General features: G+C 28.6%; 3 protein-coding genes across 3 annotated transcripts in view; all 3 read right to left on the bottom strand.

The window, feature by feature from the left end:
* Positions 1-24,299, bottom strand: part of LOC142317897 (uncharacterized) — a 95,188-nt gene that overhangs the window by 53,708 nt on the left and 17,181 nt on the right. The gene's annotated exons all lie outside the window — the stretch shown is intronic.
* The window catches only part of LOC142334333 (uncharacterized), a 96,862-nt gene that overhangs the window by 36,499 nt on the left and 36,064 nt on the right, over positions 1-24,299 (bottom strand). The gene's annotated exons all lie outside the window — the stretch shown is intronic.
* On the bottom strand, positions 1,271-21,976 carry LOC142318541 (uncharacterized). The gene is made up of 7 exons (XM_075355100.1): positions 21,901-21,976; positions 20,994-21,142; positions 15,180-15,305; positions 12,885-12,992; positions 6,426-6,554; positions 2,176-3,180; positions 1,271-1,363 (listed from the first exon to the last, which is right to left on the bottom strand). Exons 3-7 carry the CDS (start codon positions 15,258-15,260, stop codon positions 1,271-1,273), a joined length of 1,416 nt encoding a protein of 471 aa, XP_075211215.1. The 5' UTR covers positions 15,261-15,305; positions 20,994-21,142; positions 21,901-21,976.

Raw genomic sequence — 24,299 nt, forward strand, 5'->3', positions numbered from 1 at the left:
TTTAAGTGGATGTTAAATTTTTCATTTCACAGACATATTATAAAATCAGACTATATAATTCTAAAATCTTTTACTTTATGAACAAAATGTTATTTCTTAACATCACATAATAATCGCAATTTATATATAATAATCATTTCAAAAACTGAAATTTAAATAAACTAATTTTTTTATTACAATAAAATACTCTATTTCATAAAAAATTGAGTACATATAAAATTTAATAAAAAATATTATTTTGCGATAGTAAAAGTTTAGCCAATAATTTTGAAAAACTGTTGAAACTGAAAAATCCAGAAAAAACTCAACTGTTTGTAACCAGTAACAAAACAAGAAAACTCAAGTCCACTGAATAAACAAGAAATAAAGAATAATCAGATCTCTAAAAAATAATAAAGCATCCGGGTGAGGACCCAATAACTGTGTAATTTTTAAAAGTATGATTATTAGCTAATTAATCAATGATCTATTACAGAAAATATTTGGAAGACAGAAAAAATCCTGCAAGAATGGCCAGTCTGCCCCAATTCATCCTTAACACAAAAGAGGAGACAAAATTTACAGTGGAGTCAATAATTACAGAGGAATGTCTCGCCTTTCAGTAACGTTAAAAATTTTATAAAACTTGTAGGGAATACAAAGAAGAGAAGAGCACATCAATAAACAAATTGGGAAATATATCAGGGTGGATTAGAAAGGGAAGATTCTGTGTGGAAAAAATAAATAGTAAAAAAGAGATTTTTAAAAAATTTTTCAATACATATTTGTCTCCTATTAGTTTTGATATATCACAATTTATTGTTACAAATACATTTCATTCAAGAATCAGACATTTTTAAATTTCATCATACATAGAACATTTTTCGATTATTTAAATTTTTAATTACTTTGTTTATTTTATAATACGTGTAAAAAATTTTCATAAGTAGTCTGTATTAAGAAATAAAAAAATCATTAAAAATGTTAATCTTTTTATCAAAAAACACATTTGCAATTTTCATACATATATCACATATTTAGATCAAATTAGTTTTATTAATTTATATATATTCTACACATTATGTTGAATATTTTATTTCTTAAATGCAATGATAGATATTTGAAATAATGTATATTAAGTAATATGATGTTTTCATGCTACAATCAGGAAATCTCATTAAATTTTATTTAAAACCACAAACAGGCCACTTTTGTATGTTTTGGTCAGCCGTGAACCGACAATAGCATTAATGTAATAATAGCAGTAGAGTTAAAGTGGTACAGAAGTAGATCAAATTTCAAAGTATGGTAAGAGACCTGGCATCTCAAGTCTCTGCCCTCTATTGTTTAACTTTGCAGCTCCTATACTTTCCAAAACCTTTTTCTATTGTGAATAGAATATATTTGAGAATGTAATAGGAATATTAACAACAAATTGAGACATATATTTCAAAATGTTAGTTTCTGTTCATATTCAAGTTTATGAGCACATAGTGTGTAACAAAGAGGAAAATAACTCACAACCAGGAGATAAGATAAGAAAACATTTTTAAGAAATTGACACATGAAAGAAGCAGTCATTTTTGTACATGTTAATAACAAATTAAAAAAAAAAAAAAAAAAAAAAAGGCTTTGAGGTCAATACAAACAACAGGCGCAGGAATCCTCCTATTTGTTAAATATGTGAGTAAACTTTAATACAAAATCAGAATGAGGTATTAGATTCATACAAGATCAATGTTATTTGTGAAAATGAATTTGAGAAAAACACATGTAACGTGTGATTTGTATAAGAAATCTCACTTGTGAACTTAACAAATATTGTAAAAATTAAATGACTTTTGTCAAAAGTTACAAATATAATTTTTCTCATTAGTTATGAATATTAAGATGTCGCTTTAAATTAGAAGGCCGATTAAAAACCTTATGGCAGAAATTGCAAACATAAATTTTCTCTTTTGTATGAATATTAAGATGTGATGTTAAATGAGGACTTTGATTAAAAGTTTTCTGACAAAAGCTACAAATATAATTCTTCTCTTTTGTATGAATATTAAGATGTATTTTTAAATGGCTTTTGCGATTAAATGACTTTTGACAAAAGTTACAAATATAATTCTTCTCCTTTGTATGAATATTAAGATGTATTTTTAAATTGCTTTTGCGATTAAATGACTTTTGACAAAAGGTACAAACATAATTCTTCTCCTTTGTATGAATATTAAGATGGTATTTTAAACTGCTTTTGCAATTAAATGACTTTTGACAAAAGTTACAAATATTTTTCTCTTTTGTATGAATATCAAGATGGTTTTTTAAACTGTCTTTGCGATAAAATGACTTTTGACAAAAGTTACAAATATAATTCTTCTCTTTTGTATGAATATTAAGGTGTATTTTTAAACTCTCTTTGCGATTAAATGACTTTTGACAAAAGTTACAAATATAATTCTTCTCTTTTGTATGAATATTAAGATGTATTTTTAAATGGCTTTTGCGATTAAATGACTTTTGACAAAAGTTACAAATATAATTCTTCTCTTTTGTATGAATATTAAGGTGTATTTTTAAACTCTCTTTGCGATTAAATGACTTTTGACAAAAGTTACAAATATAATTCTTCTCTTTTGTATGAATATTAAGATGTATTTTTAAATGGCTTTTGCGATTAAATGACTTTTGACAAAAGTTACAAATATAATTCTTCTCTTTTGTATGAATATTAAGGTGTATTTTTAAACTCTCTTTGCGATTAAATGACTTTTGACAAAAGTTACAAATATAATTCTTCTCTTCTGTATGAATATTAAGATGTATTTTTAAATAGCTTTTGCTATTAAATGACTTCTGACAAAAGTTACAAATATAATTCTTCTCTTTTGTAGGAATATTAAGATGTTGCTTTAAATTAGAAGGATAATTATTTTCTTTCTCTTTAGCATGAAAGTTAATGTCCTTCTTTAAAAAACATTTACATCTGTATCCTTCATTGCAATATTCACAAACCAATTTCTTTCCTTTCTGCTGAGGTAACTCATTTTCACTACTTATATCCTTGACTAAACTTTCTGTTCTTACATCACCATTCGCACAATTACATTCACTGGATTTTTGTTTTATAATTCCATCATATACCGAATTATTTACACATCTCTTACAATTCTTAGTACTTGCAGTGATGGTTAATTTATCAATAATAACCTGTAAAATTAAAAAGTAATTATGAATTAATGTAAAATTATTTCCATTACAATAACATTATTCTATTTTGTAAAAAGCCGCAAAATATGGATAAAAAACTGAATATTTTAAACATATATTCAAAATAAACATCGTTTGGAATATTATTTAATGATTCACAAGTAAAGTTTAATGTAATAAAAAACTTTACTTATCCTATTGCATATCTATACACATAGCTGAAACTTTACAGATTATCTGGGCTAAAGGTATCCAAAACTAATGGCCTATATTTAGGAAATCAGTCCTAATTTCTTAGTAGACTCAAATGATAGCATAAATCTCCAAGAATTGTTCAGTGTACTTTCAATAGTCAGTAGAATATGCATATGATGTGCAGACAAGCTGACTCCAATGTGATTGTAGTCCATCAAGATATTGATCCCACAAAAACCATTCAGTGCATGGTTTGGTTAATGGAGTATCAATCATGTATACATGTTCAACAGTTTGTACAAATTGAATGGAATATCAATTCTTTTACGTCCAAGTTTAACATACTCCAAGGTATGACAAAGAGACAGAAATCATCAAAGGTTTCACTTGTGATGAGACTATGGATCAAGTAAGCGACGCATTCACTGTCCGTCCCATTAACTTTATTAGGCGACGTGGTTATGGACTGCAAATATCTCTTTCTACTGTTCACAACATTACCATAACCACTCAGTTTGCAAGAATACAAGTTAAACTCTTATTTATAGTTAGATATCTTATTTAGTGGTTAGACAACTTTTCATACGTGCAGGATAGTTAGACACTCTGTCAAATTTAATGTACTTAAAACCCCATACAGTAATCAAAAATGAAAGGGACACACCAATAGTCAATGTCTAGTTATGATGAAACAAAAATGGTGTAATCAGACTGATTATTTTCATGGAGCCCACTGTGACAGGGCACATTTATGTCGACCTGTTTCAGAATTTTCCGGTTCCTCAGATCCTGCCAGATTCATTTCCAACAAAATTGTGTCCCACCACACTTATATTGAGATGTTACCAAGTTCCTGAACAACACTTCCCCAGATGTAGGATCAAATGAATTACCAATTGCATGGCCAGCTATATCTTTCAAATATCACTTCTCTAACTTTTTTGCTTGAAATTTCATTAAAAGTTGTAACGAAGAAAGTTTGAGATTTGGACGATTTAAAACAAAAAATTTGAAGGTGTAGGTCTAATAATGAAGCTGATGCTCTTAAACACCTGGCAGGAGTTAGATTATTGTCTAGGCATCTGAAGAGCTACAAAAGGTGCATACACTGAAGTAGACAAATTTACATTAAAACATGGCGAGAGTTGATGTTTATTTAAAAAACGTTACCAAGTTATGTTAACTGGTTCTCTTAATTTTAAGCTGTACTTTTAGACTGGACGCTCTGTAGATTATAGTAAAACGCCATATTCTTCTGTACCAATATATTGTATTTTTATAATAAAAAAAAAACTTGAACAACCCAAGTAAAGAATTACAAAGTAAAAGAAACAACATTTTATTTTTTATTCCAAAAGCCTTTTTGCAGGATCCTGCATATCAGTTGTATATAATACAATTAAATAAAATTACATATTAAACATAATAAAAAATTAAAACTACAATCATATATAAAAAACATATGAAGTCAGTTAAATTAAATAAATACTTCTACTGTAAATAACAAATTAAATTTAAAAATAAAATAAATAGAATAAATTTACGCTATGTAACCTGGAAAGCCAATTTACATTACTGAGTGGATTTAAATCACACTATTTATAAAAATTATGATTATTTTTTTTTTTATCTAAAAATGTGCTGCCATCTGTTGCTGCTTTTAGAAGTGTCATCTTCATATTCTGTCTGAAAGTTGATCAAGTAGGAATCTTTTGTATTTATGTTTAAATATCTGAAAAATGTCTAAACTTTACCTAGTATTATTTAAATTAAATTTCTTGATATTTTCACTACATGGAAATTTTAATATTAAAATTAACTATTTACAATATTTTAATTTTTTATTATGTTTGATATGTAATTTTATATAAATATATTATATACAGCTGATGATGCAGGATCCTGCAAAGGTGCTTTTGGAATAAAAAATAAGGTAAGAGTCATTTCATTTACTTTATAATTCTGTACTCTGGTTGTTCAAGTTGATTTTTTTATTATAAAAATACAACATATATATATATATATATATAATGATCAAACTGAAAAACATGATTTATAATGTATAATTTTATAATAAATAAAATAAAAATATATAATTTTTTGACTTCTTCTAAATTAGCATCCTCTTTTAACAATATATTAAATACATTTTAAAAAAACTTGTAAATAAATCTGATGAAGTGGTGTGCATGCAAGAAACACTAATATATATATATTTCCACACAGGGCAAGAAACTTAAAAACCAAACTGAGAGAGCTTGAACTACAGGTATTTGAGTGTTATCTTTTACACACTGCTCCTATTAGCACTATTATTGGAGGTGTATATTACTACTCTAATCTATTATTGTCTGTTGTAAACTATTCATGCTTCAGTGCAATAATTTTCGAGAACAGTGGTTTCCTTGTCACCACGATTTGTCTAGTGCAATTCTGACTAGACGATTTGCCTAGTTGCAAGTCCTACACTATCAATAACTGAAGGCAAATGTTCACAATAAATAACTGAAGTCATTGACAACAGTTTGCATCAGGTGACTCTCAATATGATTACTTTAGCATTGCTGCATCAGCTGTGCAGGGTGATCACTTCGGATATCTTTTGTCAAAATGTGGTAGATATGTCAAGTCTTTCTAATGTAAACACAAAATTAGATTTTATATTTTTTTCTTTTCATTTACAGATTTTATGTCATAACCATGTTTAGTCTGTACCAGGTCCACTTTAAACTGCCTACCTGATAAATATTGAAACATGAACACTGAATACAATTAACAACAAATCACCCAAAGCCTACTAAAATGTCAACTCCATCAACAGGTTAAAATTCACATACTTCAGTCATTAATGAATTTCAAAAACACACTTTGCTCTCACACATTGACCATTTATCATTCACAAACATCTCAATAAATCGATATTAATTAAAATGAACTAAATACATTACAAACATTTTTTTTAAAAACTAACACATTGAAATATATACATAGTAATGAAATTAAGAAGAGACAAATCTTGTTTGTTACAATAGCCAATAGTTAATACTTACACGACATGGATAAAATACCATCCCATCTTTTGTCTTCACTGTGCGAAAATCTTTTATTCGAAGTTCATTGCTTTTCATATTAAGATTAACCTGTGGTGAAACATCATCATTCAATAAGATCTCAGATTCCTTTTAAAAAAAAGATAAAGAACACAAATTACAAACTAATTAATTTCCAATAAATGTTTTTTAAAATTTTATTCTGACTGGAACTTAGTAATAATACCAGTTATATACAAATCACATATCCTAAAAATAAATATTTTTGGTAGTAAATACCATTAAAATCTATCTTGCTAAAAATTTTAGAAAAATCCAAATATTATGACAAAATTAGGCCAAAAATGAACAAAACTGATTTAATTTTATTTTTATATGAATTTACTATTAATAGAATATTACAATTGTTATTTTTATATATATATATATTATACACTTTATTTTCTCAAAGTGTATGTTGCAAAAAATAACAAAATAGCAAACACATTAATCACAAATTTAATTCTGAGAAAATTAATTTTATAAGTCAATTTAAAACAAATACGGGGGGTTGTTCAAGAAGGTTTTGAAGAATTTTTTTTAAACTTTCAACTTAATTCTCTTGCAATTTGATTCATTTACCCAGATTTTCCAACTCTTTATATCATCAGTATGATGTGATTTGTCCAACTCTGCGAAATAAGCAGTTCTCTCACCTTTGCATAATTAGAAATGAATCTTTGTCCAATGAGCCATTTCTTAAGATTTGGGAGGAGGAAGTAATAGAAAAAAGAGGAAGTAAAAGAAAAGATATATAAAACAAATAGATCATTTAAAGATAGATTTAATGAAGATTTTAAATCATTTAAAAATAGAATAATAGGTTTCTTGAATGTTGCTGACAATTTTATAATAATTTTGTATATTATTTAGTTTTAAACTATTACTTGTGTGGAGCATGGAAATGGAATTTTATAACATATGAAAAATGTCATGCCTGACCAGGATTTGATATGGATCATGATATAGGAATTTTTGCTGATGAATCATAACTATGTATTAATAATATTGTTGACTAAAAAATACCAAAAATACTTATGCAAAAATGTAATTATCAAAGCAGTCCTCTAGTGAACTTATTATCGCAATTATTAATAAGAAAACACCATACACTTCAAACACAATATAAATCTATTTTAAAATTAAATAAAAATGAAATTCATTCAATGTGTGATAAGGAGGGTAAAATGATGTTGAAGTGGGAAGATAAATGAGATGTCTTGGGTTTGACGAATAAACATATAGAGCGTAGAAGTACTTGGGAAAGGAAAGAAGACAATAGTTCCAAATGTTGACAACGATTATATTTTTATAGACTGAGTTGATAAGGTGGATCAAATGCTGAGAGCATATCTATTCAAAAGAAAAAGACAAAACGGGCGATATAAAAGCAGTTCTCCCAACTTTTTAATATCACTGTATTCAATGCTCATAGTTTACATAAGAAAAGTGGTGAGACGTACAATCCTCTTCAATTCAGACAGAAAATTGTTGAAATTCATCATAGTCATTTCCAAAAAAGGTAGGCCCTCTGAGAAGATCCTCTAATTCTCTCTCTGTGTTTAACTTATAATTTCAATTTTTTCAAATAAATCTTCACTTTAATAGGGATTTTTTTTTATCGATCTTAATTTTACTGGTTTTTTTAATTTAACTTTTTTCAATTCATTTAGCAAAAACATATATGTATTAAAACTTATTAAAGTAAATTTTTACCCAATTATCCAGATCCGGCCTTGCAAAGGTTCATCTGGACAATTGGTGTTTTCACTGTATGCAGAATCTAATATCCTTACTTACCACTTCATTTTTAACTTCTAAATTTTCTGTCTTATTCAAGTTGGTGTCTTCAATTGCTAAATGATCTTTTTCGATATCAAGTAGTTCCTCTTTCAGCTGTAGTAAATCTACTTGCTGTAATAAAAAACAAAAAAATGAAACATATTAACAATATTGTTGATACTCATGTACCAAAAATATTTATAAAAAATGTAATTTTTGTAGCAGTTCTCTACTGAGAATTTACACAATTATTAATGAGAAAAACTTCCATAAGCTTCAAAAACAACATGGATCTACCTTATTATTAAGATATATTTAAGAACAAAATATTTGTAATACTCTAAGTTGAGATTTGTTTTTTAATTATACTGTTAAAGTTGAGGAATCTTTATCTAATGATTCCAAAGTTTTTTTAAAAGAAGCTAACAAAAACAATGATAAACCTATTTTAGGTGGCCACAAAGGCGGAGCAAATGTTCTCAACACTGATGAGGCTATTGGCCTATTGGCTTAATACTTTTTCATTATTGACTGAACAAATATTTGTTAAAAATAAAAAATCTTTAAAAACATTTCGAATATTTTTAGAAGTTTAAAATTTGTTTTATTAATTTTTATTTTAAACAAACAATTTATACACAATGTAAAAAGCTAATAGTTATTATATAAATTCTGAACAGTTAAAGAATTTATAAAAGTTATCACTGAGAATGAGCTTAGGCCTGAAGGCATTTTGAAGTAAGAAATTAGAGGCAAGAGTGTTTCTCTAATTCCAGAGGCTGAAAGAATATTCTATCGTACATATAGACATTTATGTAGAGAGAAAAAAAATGGACTATAAAAAGTTTAACCTGCTAAATAATTAATATATACGAGTTCACAAATGAACTGCATGGAATCCAAAATTTACATGCAAGGCCATAATAATGAAAAACAATACAGTAGGATGCCGATTTTCAAGATGTCTGACAAACTGGACTGCTTAAATCCAAATTAAGAAATTAAAGAAAAAATAATACATTATTTGAAAATTAAATCTTCACTTCAACCGGAAATATTTTATTTATGTTTATTTTACTGAATTTTTCAATTGACCTTTTTGCAATTCATTTAGCAAAAACATATATGTATTTTAGCCTTTGTAAAACTTATTAAAGTAAATTTTTACCCAATTATCCAGATCTGGCCTTGTAAAGGTTCATCTGGACAATTGGTGTTTTCACTGTATGCAGAATCTAATATCCTTACTTACCACTTCATTTTTAACTTCTAAATTTTCTGATTTATACAAATTGGTGTCTTCAATTGCTAAATGATCTTTTTTGATATCAAGTAGTTCCTCTTTCAGCTGTAGTAAATCTACTTGCTGTAATAAAAAACAAAAAAATGAATGCTACAAAGTAAAGATTTTTACGATTTTTTTGTATAATTTATTAAATATATAAAATTGCTCCTGTAATTTGCTTAGCATACACATATAGGACAGCCACAGTTAAATTATTACTATTATTATTAGGTGAATTTAATACGCCAGATTTTGCAAAATATTATCAAAAAATGTTTCAACTCATCTTATAGATTTTTCTACAACTTGTAACCTCTTACAATCAAATAATCTGTTAAAACTCTTGTGGTAATTCTCATGAGTTTGTTTTTTCTAATCTTACTGACATATTATGTTAATAATGCTTACAGTAAAACTTTTTATCATGGTAAATATCATTTACCTTAGAGATAATGTTGCCTATGATTTTGAGTTAAATCTTATAGCTAAACAATTCTTACCAGATATTTTTATAACATTCACCATTTACTAAATAGGAGTTTGATTGTAAATGATATTTATTTATTATATTGCCATATAATATTGAAGTTTAAGAGTGAAACAAGGAAACTGAATTTAGTAGCAAATGAAAAATGCAATACCTGACTCGGATTTGATATTTATCACCAATATAGAATTTTTTTTAGAACTGCAACTACATATTAACAATATTGTTGATAATCAAGTACCAAAAATATTTATATATAATGTAATTTTTGAAGCAGAATTTACACAATTATTAATGAGAAAAACTTCCATAATCTTAAAAAACAACATAGATCTACCTTCTTATTAAAATATATTTAAGAACAAAATATTTGTAATACTCTTAGTCAAGATTTATTTTTTAATTATACTGTTAAAGTTGAGGAATCTTTACGCAATGGTTCCAAAGATTTTTTTAAAATAAGCTAACAAAAACAATGATAAATCTATTTTAGGTGCCCACGAAGGCGGAGCAAATGTCCTCAACAATGATTAGGCTAAGGCCATGTCGCAGGTCCCAGGGCATCTAAACGCAGGATATTAGTGTCTACGGTGGTGTTGGATATATAGCCGATACTATTGCTATCACATACAATATTGTATGTGATGGCGGTAAGGTGGGAGGCCTTCAGACTGAACAGCAAGTATAGGAAGTTGGCAATCAGGGTAGCCCAATTATATAGGACAGTTTCCTTGGATGCTTCACTAGTGGTGGTGTGAATGCCACCATTGGTCCTCATAGCCAAGGAAAAAAGGGACAGGATCACAGAAGGCAAGGACCCGTATGTTTATTGAATAGCAGGAGGTGGAAGAATCCAAAAGGACATTAGAGCTATATTTTGATCCCAGAAGTAGCTGCTGTATTGGTCAATAGACCATATGTCATTTGGGGTCTACGTCTGCAGGATTGGAAGGAGGTGTACAGATCAATGTCAGTATTGTGAAGAAACTAACACAATGGAGCGCATCTTTTTCATGTGTCCCAGGTGGAAGGAACAATTGGCATGTGATGGTTTGGACTCGCTTGGGGGTCATGCACTTGATGCTCTTGTTCGGTGAGAGTTGGACCATGTGTTCACAGTGGATTCTGGTCGAATATTTTTCAGTCGACTGAAAAATATTACAAAAATAATGAGTAATATTAAATAAAATTTGAACACTTTCTTTCCGAATATCTTGTTAAAAAATTTGGAGATGTATATACACCAGAAAAAATTTCAGCAGATGATGAAAGTTTACTGGAAAGGTAGGCTAAATTTCATTCACTTTATTAGAATAAAAAGAGCACACTTTGATATTAAGACATTTCAGAGTCAGAAACTGGATATATATAAATAAAATTTGATAGCATACGTAGATGCAGGCACACAAATTGTAAAAACTCCTAATCATGGCTACACCACTTTTATTGTCATTACTCTTTTTGAAACTAGTAACCAACTAGTGAACAATAAAGCTACCCCATGAACGTCCAATTAAATGAGGATGATATGTATGACATGTTAACAATGTGTAGTCTTGTACACTCAGGCATAACATTCCTGTGACATATGGTTTATTGAACCCCAACAATCAAAGTCTATAGGTATCCATGGTTTAGATTTTAATTGTCTATAAAAGCAACTAAAGCTTTATTTTACAAAAGCAGCAAAATTTATTTGTTCTGAATGAATACATAAAGTTGTTAAAAACATCTATTCATATGTTAAAAACAGCTGCTGGGTTGTGTATGAGATTTTTCACTCATTTTCTTAATTCTGCATGCCAGCAATCTGTTAATTTTTTTCAAATTAAAAATCTTTTTGGGTGAAATTAAAACTAATTTAATATATATTATTAGAATTAAGCTTCACTTTAACAAAGCAGTATTTGCTGATAATACTTCCTATCTCTATCTATACTATTACATAGAGGCAGAGGATTTTTGTTTGTTTGGGTTAAACAAAAAAACTCCTTAATCAATTTCAACTAAATTTTTACCCACATTTCTCAGCATAACTGAGGTTTTTAGATATGTGTTCAATCTCAAAAAAAAATATGAATATATATCTGTAGTAGTAGAGATTTTCCGGTTGAAGCACAATCTTTAATGAACTGTGAGTCATCACTGTGTGAGGTGAGTTTGAACTGAATGCATCATATCAGTCGACTGAAAAATATTACAAAAATAATGAGTAATATTAAATTTTGAACAATTTCTTTCTGTTTAACAATAATGACCTTCCCTTGGGGACTGCATGTGAGGCTAGAGTGGTGAGGTATATGAACACCTCATGGGAGACTAGCCCAATCATTACTACGAACTGGTAACAAACGGGGTGCCCCTGGGGAAATTTTTTGGAGGTGCAATGTGGTGCTCTTATATCAGAAAACAATAAACCGATTTTGAAAATTCAAACTGGGAATATATATATAGTTTGTCTGTTTGCTCATGCATCATGTGAGACGAACCTGACTGACTGATTACTTTCAAATTTCAGAATATAATTGTGTTACCCCAGAGAAGGTTTTAAGCCATTAACCGAGGCCCTAGCTCCCTTGAACATTAAGATATTAAAAATATTCATTATTTCTTCACTCCCAAGATGGGTGAAGTTGTGAATTAAGGAAATTCATTAAGGAAAAGATAGATTTATTCTTTTACTTCATTACTGAATATTTCGGCCGCCATTGCAAAGAAATAAGTTATAAATTTTTCATCGTCAAAGGCATGTGTACTTTAGTTACCATAGTTCCTATTACCTATATTTCATAATTTAGTTTCTTTTTCAGGTTTCTGTCCAACCTCACCATGTATGTTACAATATCCAATAATTATAAATACTTACATGACCTGGATAAAATTCCTCCTCTTCTTCTGCCTTTACAGTGTGTACATCATTAATTTTAAGATTAATCCGAGGTGGAATGTCATTATTTAATGAGATCTCAGATTCCTATAAAAATAAGATGAAAAAACCTTACAAAAATGTTGAAATTTATTAATATTCAATAAAATATCTTTTTTTATTCTGATAAACTTAATTATACCATTGTAAATTTGTCTATTATCAAGATATACTGTCATCATAAAATAGATTAAAGAAATACAAATTATAAGATAAAAAGAGATGCGATCAAAGTCTATATTAACTGTTTATATAAAACACATGAAATAATGTTACAGTAAATATTAAAAATGAAAAAATTACAAAAAGATAATCCACAATTCAGAGAGCGCTATTGAAAATTATTTTGAGCATATATTTAAACACATTTTGATTAGAATGCAGATACAGTGTTATTTTATAATTATTATTATTTAAAAATTCATCAACAGAGGAATGTTGTTTCCATAAAAGAGAATATTTAATTTTATTTAAAATAAATTGGTGGGAAGATTTTTCATACGATTCACCAATTCAGAAGGACATTAAGGCTCTTCTTCCTGTAAGTTGAAGTTATGAAAAGACAGTACTGTTGTCTGGTTACGTTTCTAAATTTCCCTTTAATTTTACTAAATTATAAAAGTAAACCCTATAAAATTTCTTATAATGATATTTTATTAGCTGTCAATAACACACAGGAAATTACCGAAATTGAAGATTTAAAATACCCAGAGGAGATTATTGAAGTCGAACATCTCTGAAAAAGAAGCCGTTAGGTCCATACACAGTAAAGTGGCTAATCTATCAATTAACTAAACACCTGCAGCAGAAAATTAATATCACTGAATGCTAAAATAAGGCACTACTGAACAGTCATTTGTTCAGAAGCTCTATGTCTGACTGAACATCTGACATTTGACAACTTCTAATAGACAAATGAATGAACAATATTAAAAAAAAGGTCTTTCAGCCCATCAAAGACAGAAAAGAAGACACAATAATGAACATGGAGAAAGTGTTCGATTTAATCAGAAAAAGAAAAATCACCTTTTATGGTCATCTACAAAGAATGAACCCTAACAAACTATTTCTACACCTTAAAAATCAAAAAATAATAACAGAAAAATACATCAAAGAACATTTACTATGACAATTGCAAAATATTTCAGGTTTCCAGGGGAAAAAACTGTAGAAGAAATATTTCTTACCTGGACAGAAGAAAAAAGTAAAATACTTAAAAATAATGAAGGAGATATGAAAGAAAAAGTAACTGAAAAAAGGAAATAACAGGAACGTAAAAGCAATTAGATTAGACAAGCGAGATTAAAACTACAATTCAACCAAACATAAATCATGTAAACTTATGACACCAAATACTGATAATTAATAGCAAGTTATTTAACCCCCTTCATAGTTTTTGATGAAATAACTCATCAAATAACTACCCTGATAAAAATTTCCTTGACGAAATAATTCGTCATTCACTTTTTTGCTGAGAAGTGCCACTGATGAAATAACTCTTCATTTTGAATTGACACATTTTATTGGGTTACTGTAACATATGTGAGTCTAGTTCCATTTTTACTCTTATTTAATGCTGAAGCGGTAGTATCATATTGTTTCTCTATTCTATATGTCCTAACAATGTATATTCATTATTCTGGTTATTTTTTTAAAAATAAATTAGTTGACATTCTTTATGTCAAAGATTTATTTTTAAAAAAAACTACTAAACCAGTTTTTGAGGTTTCACCTGTGGAAACAGACTGATAATTAAGAGATGCTTTTGTTTGTAGGTGTATATATGCTATCAGGAATTACCTGAAAGCCACAAACTGAAAGTTATTACACAAACAATCTCCTTTTTACAACTCTTGGATTTGGAAAAGTTGTAGCCTAAAGAATCAAACTTTTATTGTATTTCCTCAATTTTACTCATAATGATAATAATACTAATAAATCACCAAAAAATAAAATTGATTATTGACTATCTTGTTAAAACATTCAGAGATGTATATACACCAGAAAAAATTTTAGCAGATGATGAAAGTTTACTGGAAAGGTAGGCTAAATTTCATTCACTTTATTAGAATAAAATGAGCACACTTTGATATTAAGACATTTCAGAGCCAGAAACTGGATATATGAAAATAAAATTTGATAGCATACGTAGATGCAGGCACACAAATTGTAAAACTCCTAATCATGGCTACACCACTAATATTGTCATTACTCTATATAAAATCTAACACTTACCACTTCATATTCAACTTTTACATTTTCTCGTTTAACTAAGTTAAACTCTTCAATTGTTAGAGATCTGTGTTGATTATTCATAATTTCAAGCAGTTCCTCCTCTTTCAGTTGTACTGAATCTATTTTCTGTAATAAAAAACAATAAATAAATGCTACAAAGTAAATATGTTTATGATTTATTGTACAATTTATAAAAGAAAAATAAATTGTACATGTAATTCGCTTATCATACACAAACAGCGCAGCAACAGTTAAATTATTATTAGTATTAGGTGACTTTACTGTGCCAGGTTTTGTATGGAAAACCTAAGAAATGTTTCTTTTGCTAAATGTTGCCATACAAATCTAAATATTAAAAATGCTGTTACTCACCATATAAATGGGTGTTGAAAACAACACTACCTTACAAGATGATGTTGTTTTTTACAAATTGTAAGCTTCTGCAATCAAATAATTTGTTAAACTGTTCGAGTAATTCTCATGATTTATTTTTTCTAATCTTACTGACAGTAGTGTTAATATTGCTTACGGTGAAATTTTTTATCATGATAAATATAATTTATCACGATCATCAGAGATAATGTTACCTAAAATTTTGAAATCTAATTTTATTTCTCATAAATACTTAACAGATTATAAAAATATTCATCTTATAATAGTCAGAATTTACTAAATAAGAATATATGATTACATTTTCTCATAAAAATTGATTGTAAACAATATTAATTTTTTTTATCGCAATATAAGCATGAAGCTAGTGCATGGAACATGGAAATGTCACTTTATAGTGTATGAAAAATGTCACACCTAAGCAGGATTTGATATTGATCATGAATATAAATTTATTCATAAGAAGAGAGTTCCATAAGCTACAAAAACAATATAAATCTACTTTAATTAAAAATGAAATTCATACAGTGTGTGATAAAGAGGGAAAAATAATGTTGACAACTAAATTCATATTAGACTGTGTAGAATTAATATGGAAAGGAAAGAAAGCAATGGTTTTAAATGTTGTCAAAGGGTTATTAAATATATATGTATACTTTTTATTCCCTTAATGTGTATGTTGCAATTTGTTCAAGTAGTTAACAATAAAACTACCCTACCATGGGCCAATTAGATGAGAATGATATGTAAACAATGCGTAATCTTGTACACTCAAATCTCTGCTACAGAGGAATTATTTTTTATCAGTGTTTATTTTACTGGAGGTTTTTAACTGAATTTTTGCAATTCATTCAGGAAACACACACGCGCACACACACACACACATACATTAAGGAATTTATTAATCTCAATTATAAAAGTAAATTTCCACACATAGAAACTTTTTTTTGTTTTTCCACCATATTTATTTTTTGTTACATTGTACAAATTTACATATATTCCAAATATCTTTCTGGGTCAATCCATTTAATGTGACCCAAGGGTTGACACTAATTCAAAAAAAATTCATCTCACCCACTTGATTTCCACATGTCTCAGGACCTTAAAAAAAAGTCCTTTTTTTTTATTTAAGCAGTTTACCTGTGGCGGCCATTTTTGTTATGGTACACACACCTATTTTTGTGATTGTAAGGGTTTATGAAAACAATCGTAACTAAAAAACTGTTAGTCTGGAAAGAATGAACCAAAAAGCAATATATTCATATTTTTTCAAGGTGAAAGAATGGACTAGCGGTTACTTTCCTATCTCTCTTCTTTCTACGAGAAAATTACCGATAAATTTGATCTTGAAAAACAGTGAAATTTTACTTTTGGTAATTTATTTTGATGAGGCGAGGATGCCAAACACAGTTTGAATTATTTTTTTACATGTAGGTATTGTTAGTAGTTTTACCACAAATAATATCAATAGTGATATAATACTTAACCCTACATTTTTGAAAACTAATCTTTTTACATGATTTAAGTTTTGGCTTCAAATAATTTTGACGGGCTGGTAATAAAAATTTCAAATTTGCACCGCTTGCAGTGTTTTTGTAGATGTTTATGGAAAATAAAATAGTTTCTTGTGTACTGTGCCAATAAAAAAATTATAACTTATCAAAAATCATGAAAAACTTGCTACAAGCAATACAATTTTGATTTAATAAAAGGGATTTCTTGTCTTCTTGGCGATTTAATATTTTTATACTTAATACTACAGTTGAAATAGACTTGTTTGAACCATTCAATTGCAGTGCTCATGTTATAACAGGCGCTTGAATTAATTTCCAGTCATCAGGAAAATTCATGCTGCAACATGCTCATTTATGCTTGTTGCATCATTTAGCTTTGCAGTTACAGACTGGTGTGTCTGACATTAGTCGGTGACCTGTTCACATCTTTACCAAGTGTCACAGATTTTCCAAATTTAAATTTAGTACCTGGTAAGTATTTTTCTTTTAACTGTTTCAAAAGTATTTTTTCTCAGCAGAACAAAGATCTACACGAATGTAAAAACCAAGAGCAATATATTGCCCCACATCACAAAATTGAACGATTGGATGTTGGTTGTAGCATTTTGGGTGTATCACTTCCATAAAAATTAATTAAAAATTAAGGTATTAGAAGCTACCATAAATATGTTCCTGTGTCAAAAGGCATTGTAAGATGTTACTTTACTTCAGACTCCAAGGACTAAGAAGATCATCTGGTGACTATCAATGGTGGATAGAAGTGGTAGATATTAGCCTTGAAAATGATGATCTGCAGGTTCATTTTTCCAAGAGACATATTAGAAGAGATATCACAGCTATTGTTTAACCACACTAAACAATAAACTTTCATTGCTACAAAAACAGGCTATTTCATTGAAGAATTACTAAAATTTTGCTACAATTTAGTTTTTCTTCGTTAGAATTTTATTTTGGTGAACAAAAATACACCAATATATAAAGATGAATTCTTGAAAAAAAGATGTGGGCTACTCATTGAGATCTCAGTTTGGGAAGTTTTACAAATATTTTTAAATCAAAATTGTTTTAGGTTACTGTTATTGGTTAATTTATAATTAAATTACTGAAAAAAACTATTACTATAACTAATGTAAGTAATAAAAAGCAATTTTAAAAAATATTGAAAACATTTACTTCAACAGCACAGGCGCTAAATATAAAAATATATAAAAACTGTCAAGTGCAAAGAAGACAACAAACAAACCCCCTCGGAGAACTTATTTAGAGAGTCAAAATCATATAGCTTTTAACAGGGTTTTCATGATTTTTGAGAGGTTATAATTTTTTAATAGTACAATACACTATTTTATTTTCCATAAAAATCTACAAAAACACTGTAAGCTGTCCACATTAGAGATTTTTATAGCTAACCCCATGAAAGTTATTTAAAGCCAAAATTTAAATTTTTTGTAAAAAAATTAGTTTTCAAAAAATCATAAAAATTTAGGGGTATGTGTATCACCATTAATATTATTTATGGTAAAACTACTAACATATACCTACATATAAAAATAATAATTCAAACTGTGCATGCCATCACTGCCTCTTGAAAAAAAAATGACCATAAGTGAAATTTCTGTATTTTTCATGTTCAAATTTATTGGTAATTTTCTCACAGAAAGACGAGAGATATGTAAATAAACCACTGAAACAATCTTATACCTTGAGAAAATATGAATAAATTTTTTTTGTTTTATCCTTTCAGGACTAATGGTTTTCTTTAGTTATGAATCTTTTTGTAAGCCCTTACAATCACAAAAATAAGTGTGCGCACCGTAACAAAAATGGCCACCACAGGAAAAATGCTTAAATAAAACTGTTATAAATTAGTTATTAAGACTGTATAAACTAAATAACTTTCGCAGTGAAGGAACATACGAAATTCTCCTGACTTACTAAAAAAATTTAAAATAATACTTTTAAGGTCCTGAGACATGTGGAACCAAGTGGGTAAATTTCAATTTTTTTTTTTGAATTGGTCAAACCATCCTTGGCTCACATCAAATGCATTGACCCATCCCTCATTTTGAAATACATGATGGTAACTAAAATTGGCTGAATCCATTTAGTTAAAAAATAACTGCAGTTTCCAATAACACCTTCATTTTTTGTGTGATTTTTTTTAACAGATATACAACAGTTTAAACGCAAGTAGCATCTTCCATGGCGACAACTACAGTAATACAGTAATATTGTTGAATGTCATGTACCAAAACTACTTATAAAAAAAAATTAATTTTCGAAGCAGTTCTCTAGTGAAATTATTATCGCAATTATTAATAACAAAAAATTCCATAAGCTTCAAAAACGTAATCTATTTATTATTAAGAATTATTTAAAAAGAAATTGTATGCAATACTCTTTGTCAAAGATTTTTTTTTAAATTTGCTAATAAAAATGACAACAGCAGATCTTATCCATCTTGTACGCTTTTTGAAGTGAGTATGCTAATAAGGGCGCCAATATTATATAACCTTTTCGCTTAAAAATGTGAAAGTGTATAGATTAACGATTTTTCCTTAACTAAAATTACATTTAACTGTAACGATTCCTGCATTATTTTAACTGAGAATGATACTGAAAAGCCATTTGAGTTAATGATAACTCTTTCATAGGCCCAGAATATAATCATCCTCTTTTAGTGAAGAAACGCTCTGTCTTTTTTGTACAGTTTTTAACTAAGCTCTTCAATCATTCTTTCATATCTTGAATCATTTTATACTGATTTTCGTTGTGCCATTGGTGTAGTTAATATCAAATTACTTATTAAAAAACTTGCTGCGTGTGGATTTTATAATAAATTGTTGTCTTGGATATATCCATTTCGTACAAATAGAATTCCTTATGTTAAAATTGATAATTTTATCTCTAAGCCTATTTATGTTAGATATGGATTAAGACAAGGCATGCATTTGGGTTCTCAAATTTTCCTTGTATTTATAAATTACTGTTTATTCATATGCTATTCGCATTTTTTAATTTTTTGCAGATGATATATGAAATTGTTTAAGCCGACTACAAATCTAGTTGATATTCAATTACTTCCGATCAACTTGAACTGTGAGCAAAAATAGTATTTCTGCTAACTTTAAAAAAATTAATTTCATATTCAATTTGGAAGGTTTGAAAATGTTGATATAATTGTGCAGCTGAATAATATAAAATAATACTGCAATACAAAAGGTATCTTCTATTAAAGACTTAGCTGTATGTTTTGATAGCAAGTTATCCTTCAATGAATAAACTGGTAATACTGTAAGTCACTAAAAATGATAAATTTTATTAAGAGACTATACAAATTTTTATTAAAATTTTAGGTCATGCATCTATGAAGTACTAAATTAAAATTAATAAGCTCTGTTGTATGGTGACCTTTTGCTGACTTGCAATTAAAATTACCTGAAATACCACATAGAATTTTTTTTACATGTGCTGCATATAAAATCAGTGATTCTATGCCAATTCTATGATTCTATTACCAATCATAACTTTATTCATATCTTTAATTTGTTAAAAATACCAAGAATTGAGAGATTTCTGATCAGGACAGATTTAATATTTGCTACTAAAATTTTTAGTAATTATTTTGAGTATCCTAATTTATTGCAGTTTTTTAACTTTCATATTAACTACATTGATTGGTATAATTTTCAAAATTTTCATGGTTCACATAGATTATCTATTACTATGTCACCTATACTATGTAAAGTACACTTAATACCTTAACCTTTTCAAGAGCTATTCTAACTTATGAATGATAATTTTGTTATGTAATTATGTTGGTTTTTTAATATGATTTTGTATTCATGGGTTTCATGCCTGTCTATATCAATTAAATAAATAAATACAATTTAAAATTTAACATACTTACCAAATAGCAATTGTACAGTCTTTGTTTTAGGGTAAAAATAGAAAATTAGGCCACAACAGCAAAGACAATTGCAAAATTCCAGCAAGTACTTTAAACGATCATTAAACTACCAAGAAGCCAAGGTAACAATTCAATTCAAAATCTTGCAACTGAAAAATCCAAACAAAATAATTAAATCAAAATATGCAAAATCAGCCAGAAATTAAATAACAAGGTAGCAAGGGTTAATTTTACTGCAGCAAATTACAGAAACAATCATGAAAACAACAGATGAAACAGAATGAAATAACGACAAAGGTATTTCCTTCTTACCTTTGACAAACAAAATCCTTTCAAAATATTACTGAATTAAATCAAACACTTAACAACAATACTAAATAGACTCTTCCAAACACCTCTCATAGACAGCTTTCTTATAATTCCTTAATGACTGTTCTTTATGTTTTATAGTGGCTTGAATGAGGTTATATTTGATATTGATTCATTTGTGATGGCACTATTAAATAATTACTCTGAAGATGAATTTTTAATTAAATTAAAAAAAATATTTTTTCTGCATCCTGATCACCTTGCTATTTCTTATTAATATATTTACCTAACATTATTTCATGTGTTTTATTTAAATAATAAGTTAAAAAAAAATAAGACATCATGAAAACTAGAACTAAAGATCTCCCAGTTATAAGATTTGAACACTCACTATACCACTTGGTTCCTCAAATTATGTATGTATGTATATATATATAAGGCCAACCTTTGTAGACGCGTTAACCACTAGACCAGACCGGTGGGTTAAAATTAGAACAATTTACATGACTGGTTAAAGTTCACACCAATAATTGATCAATACAAAAAATTCAAACTTAAATTCTATTGATTTATATTTGAATAGCATAACATTACTTACTTAGTCAGATAAACAAAGTAAACACCAAGTACACAATAACAAAATTACAACATCTACTACAACTCTTCCTAACAACGCTTTCCCACAAATTGATCAGTGATGCCAACACATGCAATTGTATACTTTAATACATACGACCTCTGGATATAATCTTGGAAAAAAATATACATACATAAAAATAATATACATACGTATAATATTGCACAACATACTTTTTTATTTGAACAAAATAATTTTTCATTCACGGAAAAGTTAAGTGGTTTAATGTAAAAATAAAAAATGTACTGAAATTTTCATAAAATTCTTAGAAGCGATTGTAATTTATTAAAATAAAATAAAAAATATTAAGCCAGCATTTAATAATAATAACAATGTTCTCATATACTTGTTAGGAGATGTTTATTGGTCCCAGATATCTTGAAACATGAACATCTTTGTACGCGCATCGCCGACAAAATACAGAATGCATCACCCTAAATCCGAAGTGAAATGTCTAAATATCTCTTAAAGAAAATGATAGAGGCCTCCTCGACCTAAAATCACTTTGTAACAGATACATTGCTTCAATGAAGTGATATTTTCTCTCCAGATCTGAAACATCATCATTGGACAAAGCAGTAGTTGCATCTGACAAGGGTTACTCCCCTCTAAATCTGAATGTTGACAATTTCTACATAGTATCATTACAACTAGACATAGGATCCAAGCATGGAAATCTAAGGCGCTCCACGGTAGATTTGTCCAATCCCACGAAAATGCTAATAAGGTCGCATAAACGCGTTGGCTGAGGGACGGACTTCTATTTAGAGAAACTGAAGGTTTTTACATGCCATCCAGGATAAGGTCGTTGCGATGAACAATTACAAGCAGTTCATAGAAAATCAGTGATGAGTGCGGGATGTGTCACCAATTATCGGAGACAATTGACCATTTTATAACTGAGTGCGCCAGTCTGGCTGACAAGGAAATCTGCATCACCACGATCTTACATTAAACACTGTTCATCAGGCGTTCGCGTTGAAATTAGGACTCGTAGATGACAGGGAGCAGTGTCCTTGTTATGAATATAAGGCGAGGACTGTGCTGGAAAATGAGCACTATAGACTGTGTTAGATCTCTCGGTAAATACTGATAAAATTATTGCTGCGAATAGGCCAGACGTGGTTCTCCACAACATTAAAGAAAAGACTGCTCTTCTCATTGAAATCTGATCACAATATTATTAAGGCTGAGTAGATAAAATAACTAAGTACAACCCTCTGGCAATAGAGTATAAGGAAATTTACAGACTGAACTCAGTAAAGTCATTCCTGTTGTGATAACAGCAACTTGATTGATTAATAAAAATTCGAAGAAGTGGATAGAAAAGGTTGGCCTGGATCCTATACTAAACATTCCAAAAGATCGTTAATTCTGGAGAAGTGTAGGATTGTACAGACTATGTTAAATGTACCACATCACTAAATGAGGTACGCCTCAATGGCCTCTCGTACTGGAGTTCCGGATGTGAAATATCGCTGAGATGAAAAGATAATAATAATGTTTTCGTTATATATAAAATTAATACAAAAATGTAGTAATTGAACATAATTCAAATAACACTGTCGTTAATAAATTAAACAAGTAATAATTTTAATTATTGCATAGCTTTATTTCCATGACGGTCTTAGATGATATTAATTTAAAAACACATACTTCCGTAACAACAAACCGAACAAAATTTATTATCTTTTTTTTAATAAAAAATATGTACTTCAGATATATTATAAGAGTTTATTTGTTTTTTTTTTTTGGTGTAGGCTCTTATCATCTAAACTCCCTCCCCCACAAATAACTCTTGAAGACCGGTCCTGTCAGAAAGTGGTCGGCAAGGAAGACAGTGGAGCCCACAGGTACCGATAGAACTCGTACATCCGCATCAGGCCTCTCCTTACTCTTTTTCTTTTTATCCTCCGTAACCAATGTAAGGTATTACTTCATTGTATATATATGAATGTAAATGAAATGTAGTCTTGTACAGTCTCAGGTAGACCGTTTCTGAAATGTGTGGTTAATTGAAACCCAACTACCAAAGAACACTGGTATCCATGAACTATTGTTCAAATTCACATAAAAGTAATTGCCATTCCTAGGATTTGAACTTGGATTCATCCACTTGAGACACACTAAGATCACGTGCTCAACATCATCAAGGGTGTCACAATATAAACACAAATCTTACTTGCTACCCTTGTGAGCAGATACAACCTGAAGCAGCGATGACCCAACAGCAACTGAGTAAGGAAATAGTTTACCTTGCAGCTGTTTCACACTGGTGTCAGATGACATTATTAAGCGGTTTATTTTTTAAATCTGTATAAACATATTTTGAAATATGTTAAAAATAAATATCAACTGAT

Source organism: Lycorma delicatula, chromosome 1 (genome assembly GCF_047948215.1).
Source record: "Lycorma delicatula isolate Av1 chromosome 1, ASM4794821v1, whole genome shotgun sequence".
Classification (NCBI taxonomy): Eukaryota; Metazoa; Arthropoda; class Insecta; order Hemiptera; family Fulgoridae; genus Lycorma; species Lycorma delicatula.

Coding starts and splice junctions, on each gene's coding strand:
- LOC142318541 (XM_075355100.1), bottom strand. CDS start 15,260: ATGAATAATCAACACAGATCTCTAACAATTGAAGAGTTTAACTTAGTT. Junction 3,181..6,425: donor TGGTATTTTATCCATGTCGT/GTAAGTATTAAC, acceptor TTAATTTTACAG/GTTATTATTGATAAATTAAC. Junction 1,364..2,175: donor ATACAAAGGAGAAGAATTAT/GTTTGTACCTTT, acceptor TATTCACAATAG/AAAAAGGTTTTGGAAAGTAT.